The 14,464-nt window shown below is 55.6% G+C and overlaps 1 protein-coding gene across 1 annotated transcript; it reads right to left on the reverse strand.

Moving 5' to 3' along the window:
* Positions 1 to 586: 586 nt before the first annotated feature.
* On the reverse strand, positions 587 to 13,819 carry LOC126643188 (excitatory amino acid transporter 5-like). Its single transcript, XM_050321430.1, has 11 exons — positions 13,643 to 13,819; positions 11,952 to 12,031; positions 9,027 to 9,239; positions 8,326 to 8,368; positions 7,370 to 7,592; positions 4,421 to 4,520; positions 4,037 to 4,270; positions 2,438 to 2,632; positions 1,679 to 1,813; positions 817 to 916; positions 587 to 724 (listed from the first exon to the last, which is right to left on the reverse strand). Exons 1-11 carry the CDS (start codon positions 13,817 to 13,819, stop codon positions 587 to 589), a joined length of 1,638 nt encoding a protein of 545 aa, XP_050177387.1.
* Positions 13,820 to 14,464: the final 645 nt, after the last annotated feature.

The raw sequence follows: 14,464 nt of genomic DNA on the forward strand, positions 1-14,464 counted from the left end.
CACTGTTCCTGCCGAGTGGAACAGCTCAGCCACGCTGTCTGTAACCTGACAGCTGGGAAATCCAGTTACATCCAACTTGGATTTTGAGCTCTAGACAAAAAAACACTTAATCTTGGTTTTTAGATGAGAACACAGTAATAAAATAAAAAGCAATGATTTAAAAAAATAATCTCTATAATAAGGAAAACAAAAGCTTCTGGAGCACAGCCTGACCTGCAGGGAAGAACTGCTGGCCTAGAGGGGTCAGAGTTGTGCCCCATCCCTGCTGCACTCTCACCAGATCCAGTCTGCTACCACCTGGTCCCCTCCCTAACCTTCAAAAACAGCTGAACTGGGAAAATGGGAGTTATGAAACCTTCAAACCCAGCCATTTCAGACAGGCTAGCGAGCTCCCAGCTGTGTCCTGGGATCTGGCTCCCTGCCCCTTGGGTGCCTGCCAGAGTCCCAGAGTCTTCAAAGGCTAGAGAGGATTTTCCCACTTTTTGTGCCAAGTAAGGCACAATTCTTGCAGAGCATCCACGTGCGACACTCACAATGTCAGTGTTTAGCACCAAGAAGCCATTCCTGGGAGCAGGAATGCTGTCATCTACACCTGGCAGATGCTGTAGTGAACTCCTGCGGGATCCACCAAGGACTCCTCAATCATTTCAATCACATTCTCTTTGGGATGCAGCTGTGAGGGCTCTGTGGGGGGAAACTTGTCTGTGTTGTTCACTGGCTTTTGCTGCAAAGAGAAAAAGCACAATTTTAATTGTGTCCTGGGTCTGTGCTGCCGTGCCCCGAGTTCCCCCACCCTCCCAGCCGTGCTGGACGTACCGGGGGGGCCTTTGGGGCGAAGTCCTTCTGGCAGACGTGTGCGATGATGCCGGCGGCCAGGGCGTCGCCCAGGACGTTGGTCATGGTGCGCAGCCGGTCCCTGGGGAGAGACGGTGTGAGGGGCAGGGTGGGCACAGCCAGCGTGCCCAGGCTGCTGGGGGCTTTGGAACATCTCAGCCCCCATCCCAAATGTCCCCCTGATGCTGCTAATGGCAGGAAGAGCCAAGTGCTGCAATGATTTTGCAAATACAGAGAGAAAACAGTCCCTGTGATGTCTCTGTGAGCCCCGTGCTGGGTCTGTCCCACCCTGGCATGTGTTCAGTGCATGGACCTGCCTGTGCCACCTCCAGACTGGGCCATTGGCATTGTCTGTGCTCAGTGTGGGGGGGAGCTGCCTCAGCGGGTCATAAACTCCTTGAAATGCCTCTCGGGGAGAAAATCCTGTACGTCCAAGCACAGCACTTGTCTGGCTTACCCAGGCACCTCTCACATCAGCAGATCACAGGTGATGGTGGTGGGAAGGGAGCTGGGAGTGTGGAGTGACAGGAAGCTGAACAAGAGCCAGAGTGTACCCAGGGAAGGGGTGGAGCCACTGTCCCTGGAGGTGTTTGAGGCGAGACTGGATGTGGTATCAGTGCCATGGTTTGGGAACCACAGCAGGGTGGGATCAAGGGTTGCACTTGATGACCTCAGAAGTCTTTTCCAACCTGTCTGATTCTGTGATTTCACAAGGTGTGTGTTCTGTTTGTGACAAGTGTAATCCAGCATCAGTTTCTGTCTCGAGATCAATCTGGTTTCATCCCCCAAGAGGAAGATACATCACCATGAGCTGGAACCCATAGCAGGCCTGGAGAGCACTTACAGAGCCCAGTCGACGGCGATGATGAGGGTGATGTCCTCGGTCGGGAGCCCCACCGAGGTGAGCACGATGACCATGGTGACGAGCCCGGACTGTGGGATGCCGGCGGCGCCCACGCTGGCGGCCGAGGCCGTGATGCTGCAACGAGAAGGCGGCTGAGCAATTCCACGAGCATGTGTGCACAGAAAGGTGAGTTATTCCTCCAGGGAAGGACTGGGTTGGACTGGCTTCCTCCACTTTCCTGCTCCTGGGTGCCATCCCGACCCCCTGCCTGTGCACAGCTGGTGTCCTGGCTCTGTGCTTGCACAGCTCCCCTCTGCCTTCAGGGCAGGGGGCCCCTGCTTTAAACACCTAAATATTTGCAACTGTACCTAATTATTATTATCTATTCAGGTGCTTTATTTCCCTGCTGGTAGAATGCAGATATCCCATTCCTGAAGGGGAGTAAATGGCACCTGCAGAAACCCTCCTGTGCTCGGGTCCTGCAGTGCTGACCTGCCCCAGCCGTGCTGCCTCTACAGCTGGGCTTTTCCCTACAGGCAAAGTCCTTGACCTGCAGCAGATTCTGGGTGCAGAGCCCAGCCCAGCATTCCCTGGCACATAATGCAGGGGCTGCCCCTTTCCCTGCTCCTCAGCTTCCCAGGAGAGTTCACTCTGTGCATTAACAAGACCTCTGTGAACGGGAAAAGTGCAGGAGGTTGTCCTGATGTCTGTAAATGGGACCGGAGGGAAATCATCCGGCTGCTGCAAAGAAACCTTTACCTTATGGTGATAATTTGTCCCAGATCCAGCTCGTACTCGTTGACCTGGGCAATGAAGATGGCAGCGACGGCCTCGTAGAGCGCGGTGCCGTCCATGTTGATGGTGGCGCCGACGGGGAGCACGAACCGCGCCACGCGCCTGTCGATGCCGTTGTTCTCCAGGAGACACTTGAGGGTGATGGGCAGGGTGGCTGAGCTGCAGGACAAGAAACGATCAGTGATGGTCTCTGTTGGCTGTGTTGAGCGTGACAAGCAGGAGTGGGTGTGATGGGACAGGAGCTCCGGCCCTCCCGAGGGTGCGGAGGCAGCAAAGTAACACCAGTGGCTTCAGAGCAACACCGGTCCCTTCAGCTCCAACCACCTGAGAAGGGGCAGCATTGGCTGAGTGAGCTGCAGGCTGCAAGAGAAAGTGTCAGAATGTCGTCTCAGTGGCTGAAGGAGCTGCTCTGACCAGCTCTGTGCCATGGCTGCAGCTCTGCTGTGCGTCCCTGGCCCCCACAGTGATCCTGCAGCACCTCCTGGTGCGTGGCACAGGGGGGGACAGCACTGGCCAGACCCCCGTGCTCCCTGTGTGTCTCCTCTGTGCTGTGGGCAGGAGGGGCAGCTGCCTTGGCTCCTGCACCCCCTGAACTCCCTCTTGTTTCTCTCCAGGAGGACCTGAGCTGTCCCATGGGAGCCAGGATGAGGACACGGACAAGAAAGAACAAGTGGAAGAAAGGAGACCGCAGAAAAGAAGTTGATGGGATCAGGACAGAGTCTGGGAGGCCAGGACTGCTTTTGGGAAAGGAGCTGGATGCAGAGCACAGCACAGTGGCCCCCAGGCACAGACCATGGGGCTGGGACAAGGAGCAGGGTGTTCCCTCCATCCCTGTGTGCCATCCCTCCAGCTCGCTTAGCAGGCTGCGGAGCAGAGGGAGGAGGAGCCTGATGGAGACAGAGCTGGAGACCCAGTTCAGGAGGAGGCCAGGACATTAAGAGTTGCAGAGGCACCTGCAGCAGTGGGTGCTTGGGAAGGGAGTTGCTGTCTAGGTGGCTTTATTGGGATTATGTGAAGAAGCAACAGGGAGGTCAGAAAAACCATTTGCTTCTTTGCCTGGTTTGGTGTTTTCTAGGAAAATGTTTGAACTTGTGTAGCTTCTAGTGTAAAGTTCCTTCATTGTTATAAAGAATGTTTTTCAATGAAAATACAATAAATAAATATAATGAAAAATCGCAAAACCTCTTAAAAGCAGACAAGGTTTTTCTGTGGAGGAATTTGGGATATACAGAGTTGATCTTAGATTGTCAGAAAAGTGTCCAGAAGAGATTTTGATGTTTTCAGGTAAACCCCAGGATCATAATCCCATGTGTTTTTATAAAGCACCTACAGCAGTTCTAGTTTGAATTAATGGAAAGAAAACTGCAGCATTTAAAAGAAGCACACACACACACACAGAGGCCAGGGTAGGGCCAAGAATCTGCTTCCCCTGAATACAAGGAGCATAATTCAAGTTACATCTACCCTCCTGTACAGCTCACCTGGCCACACACAGCCTCGCCTCCCCTGCTAAACCAGATTACTGCTCAGAGGTATGGGCAGGTTTCAGCCACGTTTTCCTACCTGGAGGACGTAGCTAAGGCGATCAGCAAGGCTTGCAGGATCCCCTGAATGAAAGCAAAGGGGTTTTTCTTAGTTATGAGCACAAAAAGCAGAGGTAAAATGACGAGTCCGTGCACGGCGAGCCCTGACACTACTGTGATGACATACAGTCCCAGCTTCTGTCCTATAACTGATGGATCTTCCATCTCCAGAATCTTCCCAGCAATGAGAAATACAATGCCAAAGGGGAAGTACCTGCAAAGAATAGGAATAAAAAATGATTTATGAGGATGTTTGGTACAGTGTGGTAGAGCTGTACAGAAACAGATCCGTGCAGAGGTGTGACCGGCACTGCCATTAGACAGCAGGAAGGAAAACAACTGAACCGATGGAAACCAGATTTACCAAACGGCCATGGAGACAATTTTCATAACGGCTTCGTTCAGGCACTGGCACACATTGACCAGGGGGGCTCCACGCTCGCCCATTCTTCCCAGGAGAAGTCCTGCAACCAAACACAGGGGTCAGGTTACTCAGGAGCCCCACGGGAGCAGCCCAGCCTTGGAGGCTCTGGTGGCCACAGGGCAGGGGGCACTGGGCAAGGCCCCCCTCAGCACGGGCTCCACCAGGCGTGGCCGTTCTCTGCTCCCAGCAAACACAAAACCTTCCCTCACCAAACCCCACCAGACCCCAAGCCTGGAGCTGGACTCTCCCTTGCACGGAAGGCAGATAAACGTCCCTGCTGCTCAGTGCGGGGAGAGTCCCTTCCCGAGGTGGATAAACTGCGGATTAGCTGGATTAGGAGGATAGCTGGGTTGCTGTTTGGTAATACAAGAATAATGAGCTCCGGAAACAAAAATGGATTTTCGTGCAGGACAAAGCCCGGTGGGGTTCCCTGCAGCCGGGGGTGTGGTGCTGTGCTGCAGCCTGACCCTGCCCAGGTTGGCCCCACACCACGAGTGCCACTCCAGCAGCGCTCGGGGTCCTGGTCCTGTGGGCAGCAGCTGCTCTCGGTTCCCTCCTGGGCAGGGCTGTTCCTCTCCTATGGCCCTGTTGGTGGCTCCCAGGCTGTTCCCTGGTGGTGACAACACATGTGGCTGTGCACTGATACGTCAGGAAGGATCCGACTGAGTTGCCTGGATACAGGCATTAAGCCTCCTCTCTTAAGTCTGTTTTTTCCTTTTGATGTTGTTGCATTAACCTAATCCAGCCTGATTTTCTGTTGGAGGAATGCTAGAGCAGAAATACAGCAGTGGTAGGAGGGGTTATGGTGCTGTCTGGTCTGCCAGTGTTAAATCCCATTGCTTTCACTGGCTGGGAGCTTTCCCAGGAACCCACTGCAAAGCAAAGGAAAAAGGAGCCTTTGAGCATTTTCCCTTATTGTTTCCAGCCCAGAACACATCTTCCTTGTGTTGGCTAAAATTAGTTTTGAAGCGCTGTACAGGCATCTGCTTTAGCTTGGAAAAGAAGAAGATAGACAGGATCTTGTCCCGCTCATCCCTCCTCAGTCCTCAGAGGCCCTTGGTGGGTGGTTGGATCTCCTGCCTTGCTCAGAAGAGAGATGAGATTTGCCAGGACTTTCAGAAATGAGACAAGGCTTGGCATGTTTAAATCTCAGCTCTGTGGATATTCATCTGCTATTTGATGGCCACAACAGCTGCTTTGGAAGAAAGTTATTGCTTTTCACGTCCTACAGAGCTGATTTGGGAACAGACAGCTTCCTGCAAGGGACTTGAAACCTCTGCTCTTTTCTGGGTTTCAAAGGCAGCAGAGAGGACTGAGGCTCTCAGTGGCAGTGAAGGGACTGTCAGAGCTGGGGTAGCTGTGTGGGGTCTCCATCCACAGTAGAGTGGTGGTACCCAGCGGGTGCTGCGTGGGTGCTTTGGTCTCAGACTCACAAACTGCCTGATTTTGCTGTTGCACACAAATGCCCTTTGCTGAGGCCTCAACCTCAGGTTTCCACCTGGCCTTGCTGCACCGAGGAGGGGATCCTGTTTTCCAAGCTGTTCCCACTGAACCAGCTGAGTGCCCTCCCCACTCCATGGGGCTGTGGTGCCTTCCCTGTCCCTCTCCTGTTTTCTGCCAGGCCCTTCCTTGCAGAAGAAGCCTCCTGGGGGTACATGAATCCTCTGTCGAGGTCCCCATGCCCAGTGCAGGTGATGCTTTGCCAGTCTGTGGCTTTGTGGAGCTCTAATCCACCCTGGGCAGACACGGGGAGCGCAGCTGGTGGCCGGGGCTGGCTCGAGTGATCTCCTGCTGCCTCCTAACTCAGGCTGATCCCACTCCCACGCCACAGGGGTGGTGAAGTGTAATCTCAGAGGAGAAAAGCAGCTTCTTCTTGCAGGTTTGACAGGGCTATGGGAGGGCACGTGTCCTGCAGGCAACAGCTCAGCACTTTCCCTGAGCGTCCGGGGTCTGCAGGAGGTGTTGGTTGCTGGGACAGGAGTTTGCCAGAGGCAAAGTCTGGAAGGGTCTGTCAGTGGGTCTGGCTCTGCCCAGTTTCGCTGTGGCCATGCTCTCCAGGCTCTCTCTGTGTCCTGGCTTTCAGAACTGGCCACTCTCCGTGGCTCTGTCTGCAGTCACTGCGCTCCAGTGCTGTGCTGCCTCCACCCCTCAAATCCTCTAATTGGCTTTTTGGTTCCTTATACACAAAGTTCAAGCTCCTTGCCCTCACCTCTTAATCTACACATAATCCTGCCCCCATCCTTATCTCACTGCCTCCTACTCTTTCCTCCTGGTCCCTCCCTCCTTTCTTGCTCAGCCAGCTCCAAGTTCCTCCTTGCAGTGACTTTCTCCCCTTTAAACCTCCTTCTCTCTTGCACGTCTCTCCACAACCTCTGGTTCATCTTTCTTCTCAAAATTGCAGTTGAACACCTTGTCCACACAGGATTGCAAGCTGTTCAAAGCAGAAGGGCTTCCCTACCTCCTTCAGAAACCCCTGTTGTAAATTCCCATCTATTTGTGACAGCACAAGTCTGACTCCATGGTCACATCCTGCCTGCTCAGGGGGCTGAACGCTCAGCGTGGAGGGTTTGGATCACTGGGAAGAGCTGTGTCCCAGGCAGCCTCTGCACGATTACACCTCACTTCATTCACCAGAAGGACTCCCCAGCTTTTGTTACGGCTTGAAAACCCTCAGGAAGGACCCACGTGTGGGCTGTGAAAGCTCCTATCGGAAATGTGAGGAGAAAACAGCCCTTCCCAGAGCCTACAGCTTCAGTGAGCTCCACCGGGGGTGGTGCTGATGGAGGTCTTGGCACGAGCTCTGTGCTGGGCCCATTTCCCCAGACGGGAGCAGTGACCAGGACTCGTCCCTGAGCCCTCGCTCGGGCCCCGCTCTGGAGGAGCAGGTACCTATTGTGGCGGAGAAGATGACGATCCCCAGCACGTTCATCTCGTTGCTGGTCCCGGCCAGGGTCCTGTAGGTCATCTCTGGCGACGGCGTCAGCTCGAGGAACACGGGCCGGTGGATTTCGGGGTTTTGGTCGTCGGGTGCGAAGTAAATAAAATTGATGGGTTTCCCTGGGCCCTTCGGGGAGCTGGGAGACTTCACCACCGGGACAAGAATGGTTCGGTACTGGAACAGAGGCAAAGGGCGAGGGTAGTGAGCTGTTGGCATGAGCTCCATCCTGCCCCAGACATGGAGGCGAGCCTGGTGCTCCTGGAGGAGCAGGGATTTTTTCCAGGCAGTAAAAGGCTGGTGGAAATAAGGAGCAAGAGGCAAGAGAAGCTGTGGCTGCTCCCTGCAGACCTCAGCACAGCCACTGCTGGCCAGGGCTGCTGGGCAGACCCATGGTAGTGTGAGTCGGGTCCCTGTGGGATCCCAGCTCAGCACTGGGGAGCACTGTGGTCCCCAGGGAGATGTCCCCCATCCTTCTACCTGGGGGCTTTACTGATGCTTTCCCAATGCCCTGAGTTTGCTTGTTTTCTCTCTCTCTCCACCCTACCTGGCCCCTCCCCAGCCCGTCCCCTTTGCCCACCCCAACCTGCCCTGTGTCTCCTGTCCCCACTTTGCTGCCCCTTCCCCCTGGACTGGAAAGCTGCTTTTTGTGTGCACGACCCTCTCAGGCAGAGGGTTCCTGTGAGTCTCTGTGCCCCCAGCCCTCCTGCCTTCAGGCGCCCACCTTGGGGGAGTGTGGGGGAGGCAGAGGGGAGGGGAAGGAGCAAAGGGGAAGGGAAGGACAAAGGGATTAAGGAAGGGCAGGGGAAGGGAGAAGGGACTCATGTCCAGGCTGTGGGTGGGGAAAGAGGCAGCCCCATGTGGAGCTGAGCACCATCCCAGCCACCCACAGAGGGCCAGGTGAACTCACCTGCTGGAATGAAGCTTCAACCAAGTTAGAAGGAAACATGTTTCTGCAAGAGAGCAACGACACAGGGTTACAGTGTGTTGTGAGAGCACAGGGAGCACCCTGGGAAGCACCTCTGGTGGGCATGGAGACCTGGGGGAGACATTACAGCCAACACCAGCTTGGTGTCCTCTGTGCAGGCTGGGGGCAAACAGAGGTCAGCTCAGAGCAGGACTGAGAACTGCTCATAAATGGGACTCATGGAAAGCCAGAGCCTGGGACAGACATCTGCCACCTGTAGAAGAACCCTCAGGGCTGGAGCAGAATGCTCAGAGCCTGGTTCAGGCCATGGAATGCCTCCAGAAATGGAGATTCTCCCCCAGCCCCGGGGTCGGTGCTTCACCCCCTCCCCAGGTATCCCCACCCGCAGCTTTAGGACAGCCCTGGGTCAGCTGGGAAACCCCTTAGCCTTGAGGGAATGTTAATCTGTCTGTTCTCTGCTGCTTCCCCTGCTGGCTGGTGGCTCTGGGAGAGCAGTGACAGTGACAGTGGTCAGGGGGACGTGTGGTGGGGTCAGTGAACCCCACCTTGCTGGGCTCGGAGGTACCAGCACCTGGCCAGCAGTTCTGTATCCCTGGAGATCCCAATGTCTCCTGGGAACTTGGAGCCTTCTGGGAAGATCTTGTCCCCCTAAACTTGGCTCCTGCTGAAATCCTGGGACGCACCTGATCAAATCCAGCAGCGCGTCCGCGGAGCTGAGCACCGCCTTGCCCACAATGTAATTGTCCTTCTGGGCAGCTGCACCAGGGTGGATGCTGACCACGAAGATGATCCCCACGGTCACTGCCATGAAGGTTGTCCAAAGGTAATAGGTGATGGTGATCAGCCCCATCTTCCCACAGGCCTTGGAGTCCATGGTGGCCAAACCGGACATGAGGCTGCAGCAGAAACGTGGTGGTCAGTTCTGCTGCCAGAGCTGCACAGGATGCATCTGGTGGGCAACATATCCAAGCTGGGAGAGGTTTCCATAGATATTTCCTAAACCAGTGCCTAAGTGCATCACTGAGCTCTTGCACGTTCATGTGCCAGCGCTCACAGGGTCTTACACCTGGGATGGGTTTGTGGCAAACCAGGCTGAGCCGTGCAGGACAGGAGGCACCTCTTTTCAAGGTCTGGCCATGTTTTCTGTTTTCTCCAAGAGTTAAGAAGTTTGTATTCTTGGTGTATTTTGGTGGTGAATAACTGGTGTTCTTCTTTTTTGGTAAGATGCTGTTATCCTACATCTCCTGTGCCACTGCTGTGACTGAACAGCAGAGGAATGTACCAGCAAAGTTCATAAAATCCTGGTGGGGATGGGCCCCACACCCCCAGGAGAGAGGTGCTCATTCAGATTTCATGCACACTAAGCTTTCCTAAGAAGAAACCCATAAGCTACTTCTTAGCAAAATGGCTAAAAATAGAGAGGGCATTACTGGCTGCCCCAGCAGGGACAGCAGGGCCGTGGTGGGGGCAACTTGGTTACAGGACTGGAAGGTCCTCAGTGGATTTGCTGAGGACACCAAGTTGGGAGGAGCTGCTGACTCCTTCCTTCAAGGACAGAGAGGCCCCACAGAGAGACCCTGACAAATGTGAGGGTTGGGCAATCCTCAACTGCGTGGTGTTTAACAAAGGCAAACGCCAGATCCTGCCCCTGGGATGGGCAGCCCTGGATGCAGGGACACACTGGGGAATGAGAGGCTGGAGGGAAGGGCCCTGGGGGTCCTGGGCAGTGGCAAATTGGATCTGAGTCAGTAGAGTGTCCTGGCAGCCCAAAGGGCCACCCTGTCCTGGGGGGCATCAGGCCCAGCATCGCCGGCTGGGCCAGGGAGGGGATTGTCCCACCCTGCCCTGACCTGGGGCGGCCTCACCTCGAGTCCTGGGGGCTGTTTGGGGGCCACGGTGTCAGAGGGATCTAAAGGTGCTGGAGAGTGTCCAAAGGAGGGACAGGGAGCTGGGGAAGGGTGTGAGGAGCAGCTGAGGGCACTTGGCTGGCTCAGCTGGAGCAGAGGAGACTGAGGGGAGACTCCTCGGGGGCTGCAGCTCCTCCCGAGGGCAGGCGGAGGGGCAGGCGCTGAGCTCTGCTCTGGGACCAGGGACAGGAGCCAGGGAAGGGCTGGAGCTGTGCCAAGGGGGTTGGGATGGATCTCAGGGAAAGGTTCTTCCCCCAGAGGGTGGTGGGCACTGCCCAGGCTCCCCAGGGCAGTGGGCACGGCCCCAAGGCTGCCAGAGCTCCAGGAGCGTTTGGACAACGCTCTGAGGGACAGGGGAGGATTGTTGGGGTGTCCTGGGCAGGGGGAGTTGGACTGGATGATCCCTGTGGGTCCCTTCCAGCTCAGGATATTTTGGGATTCTGTGAAATGTGGGTACCTGGGGGCTGCAGGGTGCCCCATGTACAGACTCACACCAAGCCCTGCAGCCCCAGCTGAGCTGCTGGTGGAGTCCAGCACTGGCCCAACGACCCTCAGGCAGGACATGATAGAGATGAGGGTGGTGAGGGTAAATGCCAGCCTTGGGACACACGGGATGGGGTGGCTGAGGTAGTGGCCAGCCCACAGATCCCCTCCAGCAGCCACGTGTCCAGGAGGAAAGGGGTTTTGGAAGCTTGAGAGGCCACAAAAGCAATGCTGAGGTTGGTGATTCTTTCTGAATTGAGACTTGGGGAGCTCCCAGTACCCCTGGGATGGAAGATGCCACTTCACCATCATTCAGTAATTAAATAAGAAAAATCCCTGGTTTGATCCAACATGCAGGAAAACTCCTGGGATCCCTGTGCAGACCCTGTGCCTGCAGGCAGGAGAGTGGTCAGAGGGGATGACCCAGGTCACTGAGCTGCAGGGGGGGCTGGGAGCAAAGGGAAACCCTCCAGTGCCTCCGGGGAAGGGTGTGAGATACTGGAGGGGAAAAGAAAGCAGCTCCACAAGGGCTGATACTCAACAGGCAAGTGTGGCCAGGATAGAGACCAAACTGCTCCCAAAAATAAACCAGAGGCAAATGGGGCAACAAGCAAACTCTGACAAACAATAGAGAAACGACACATCCTCGAGGGAATGAGGAGTTATGGTTTGCATGTGTCTAATGAGCATGGGCCAGCAATTCTTTACAATATGTTAATCCATATAAGCTTTCCAGGGCCTTGCTTAGAGCTGAGTGTGACTGCTGGGCTCTGTTTCTTGTTTCTAGGTCTGTATGGGCCCATAAAATGGGGATTTGCAAGCACAGACACAGCACTGAGGGACGCTTTTTGTTTCTATTTGAACTTTCTCAAATGCCTCTAAATAAGGGAATCTGCTTTGAGGTTAAACAGCCACCCATCAGAGCTGCCCATGGAGGGTCCCAGCATCACCAGCTGCCCAAAAAAAGGGGAACACCCCAGCCAGTGCAGGTGCCTGACCTGGGTGCAGGTACCATATCCAGGTGAGGATTTGTTCCAGATCTGCTGGGAAATAGTGGGGTTTGATGTACACCAAGCCAGGGATGCTGCTTGGCTGCCTGGGGCCAGGGGTATTCTCACCTCAGGCAGTTTTGGGGTGATCTCCTCAATGGGGGGTCAGGGGGTCCCCTCCTCAACACGATGAGAAGATGGTGCTTTAGAGTAGAAGGTGATGTTTTACCTGGAGGTGATCAAGGGCAGGATCAGCATCTTCAGCATCCTCATGAGAAGCTCTCCAGGAAAGGAAAAATACTGCTTCTCCTGCACACAGAGAGAGCCGTGTCAGGTGAGCACTGAGTGGGTGATGGTTGAGGGTTAAGGGCTCAAACTTGATAAATTTTTTCCCAACCAGACCCAGCTCTGAACTGGCTCCTCCTGAACGTTGCTGCACTTGTTATCAGGGAGCAGAGGCTTGGCAGCACCTGCAAAAGTGCCCCAAAGCCGTCAGGAGCAGCAAAAGGTGGGAGTACCTTGTGGCTGCAGGTGGCAAAGCCAAGCTCAGGGAGAGCCTGGGTGTCCAGCCCATTCATGGGGTGGCCTCAGTGCAACAGGGGGGGTTTCTGTGCTGTGGCATCTCTTCACATCCCCTACATCCCTCACAGGGACATGGGGAAGGGCTGTCTGGAGAAGGACCCCCAAATTCCAGATAGCACAGCCATGACCAAGGGAAGAGTGCTGTCCCACTGGGGTCTGGACGTGGCTGATGTCCCTGGGGAGCTACAATGGACCCAGACAGGTGCAAGGGGTGCCAGCAGATTTGAACAGCAGCTCTTTGTCAGTGGGTCTTTTAACTTCATAATATTTCCCATTGTGGGTAGAAAGCAGGGAGTGGCCACTTCTCCAGCCCCTCCTCCGTGGTGCAGGTTTTGGGACAAAGGTCTCTAACGGGGAGAAGTGGCTGTGAGGCCTCACAGCAGGGCTGGGGCAGAGGATGGCTGAAGTCAGTGCAGGATGAGGGCCTGGAGCCCTGGGGCTGTGCTGGCTCACGGGTGTGTGCACTGGGATGAGGAGATTACACCCGGCTTCAATTAAGTAACGAGATCATCCCCGCTGCGCTGATGTTGAGGGGCCTAATTGAAATGACAAGACTTTGCTAAATCCAAGTGGGCAACCCAGGGATGTTCCAGCACCAGCCAAGCTCTCCCTGGAGCAGATTCCCCCTCCTGGGCTCCTCAGCCTGCCGAGGATCAGGGCTGAGCCCAGCCCAGCTGCCCGGCGGCAGCGCAGCCGTGGGGATCCGGTGCCGTTTCACACCATGATCCTCCTGGGAAGTGCTGAGTGAACGTCCCTTTTAGGGGCATTTCCTCCAGTGCGTTTGTTTCCAAGGGTCCTCAGAGGAAGGACCCCTGGCAGACCCCCCTAGGCTCCCCACCTGCCCTTATTTATTTGCTGGGTCTTCTCCAGAGAGCAGAAACGTGCTCGGATTGAGCATCTGCACAGCTGGGGAGGGTCAGGGCAGGAGCTCATCCCACGGACCCCATCGCTGCTGGTGGTGTTGTGGGGAGTCTGTCACCGAGCATCTTGCAGCCAAGCAGCCATTCCCCACTTTCCCATCCCCAGCCCACCTGGAGGCTCTTGCAGTCCCATGGGCTCCTTCCCAGAGCCCCCCACTCCCATTGGAGGAAGGCAGGATTTGTCCTGTAGCTTTGGCATTTGTTGAGAACTTCTTGGGAAACAAATAAAAAAAAAAGCCCACAGAAAAACCCAAAAAACCAAAACCACGTGCAGAAACCTGTGCTGGGGTGATTTTCTTGGACAGGAGTCTTTGCTTTTGGGGCTGTGCCTGTCTGGGACCTTTACTGGCCCCAGGGCTGGTTGCCCCCCTCACCACTCCATCTCCCTCACTCCCGTCCCCATCCTGGCCGGGCTTACCAGGTCCGTCAGCTCCAGCGTCCGCAGCAGGAACCCCAGGAGGCACCCGGTGACAACCGACAGCATCGAGAGGGTCAGGAGGCCATTTTTGTACCAGAAAGCCCGCACCCACTTCCAGAGGCGCAGGAGGATCGTGGACAGGGAGTGCAGCACGGCTCTCCTGACACACTCCCACATGGTTGTGCTCAGCCACCCCGACGATGCCCCTCGGAGCAGGTCCCAGCCCTGCTCATGGCCACGAGCACCGACGGATCCCTGCTCTGTGCTGGGAGCTGAGTATGCTGATGGCTAATCCCCAGAACCAAAAGCTCCAGGGATATTTGGGAGCCTTTCCCATAATGGAAAGTGACGTCTTCCACTGGTTAATCTGGGCTTGGCATCCCGCCCCTGCGGTGCCGAACCCTCCCCGTTTAACCCTCCAGCCCCGGGCTGGGGGACGGGGTGCGGGCTGAGAGCAGGGATTCAGAGCCTCACGGTTTCTGATCCACAGGGATCTGGGTCTGACCACCAGATCTGGGTCTGGCACCACATTTGTGCTCCCACAGGCTGCGAGTGCACCCCCATCCTACCCCCATCTGTGAGGGCTTTCTGAGGGCAGGGCTTTCTTGTGGCATCTGCACAGACCTCAGCCCAAGACGCCAATGGATGATGCTGAATGTTTCTGCAGGATTATTTATCTACCCCAACAGAACCAACTTCCCCATCAGCTCTGCAGGGAAGCTGCCCCGAGGTCACAAGGTGCAGCTGGGGTGCCTGGTCAATAATCCACAATATTTTGGAGTATTTCTGTGTCCAGTTTGTCTCTGGCTCAGGTCAGGAGTG

Source organism: Myiozetetes cayanensis, unplaced genomic scaffold (genome assembly GCF_022539395.1).
Source record: "Myiozetetes cayanensis isolate MyiCay16 unplaced genomic scaffold, myiCay2020 scf26, whole genome shotgun sequence".
Classification (NCBI taxonomy): domain Eukaryota; kingdom Metazoa; phylum Chordata; class Aves; order Passeriformes; family Tyrannidae; genus Myiozetetes; species Myiozetetes cayanensis.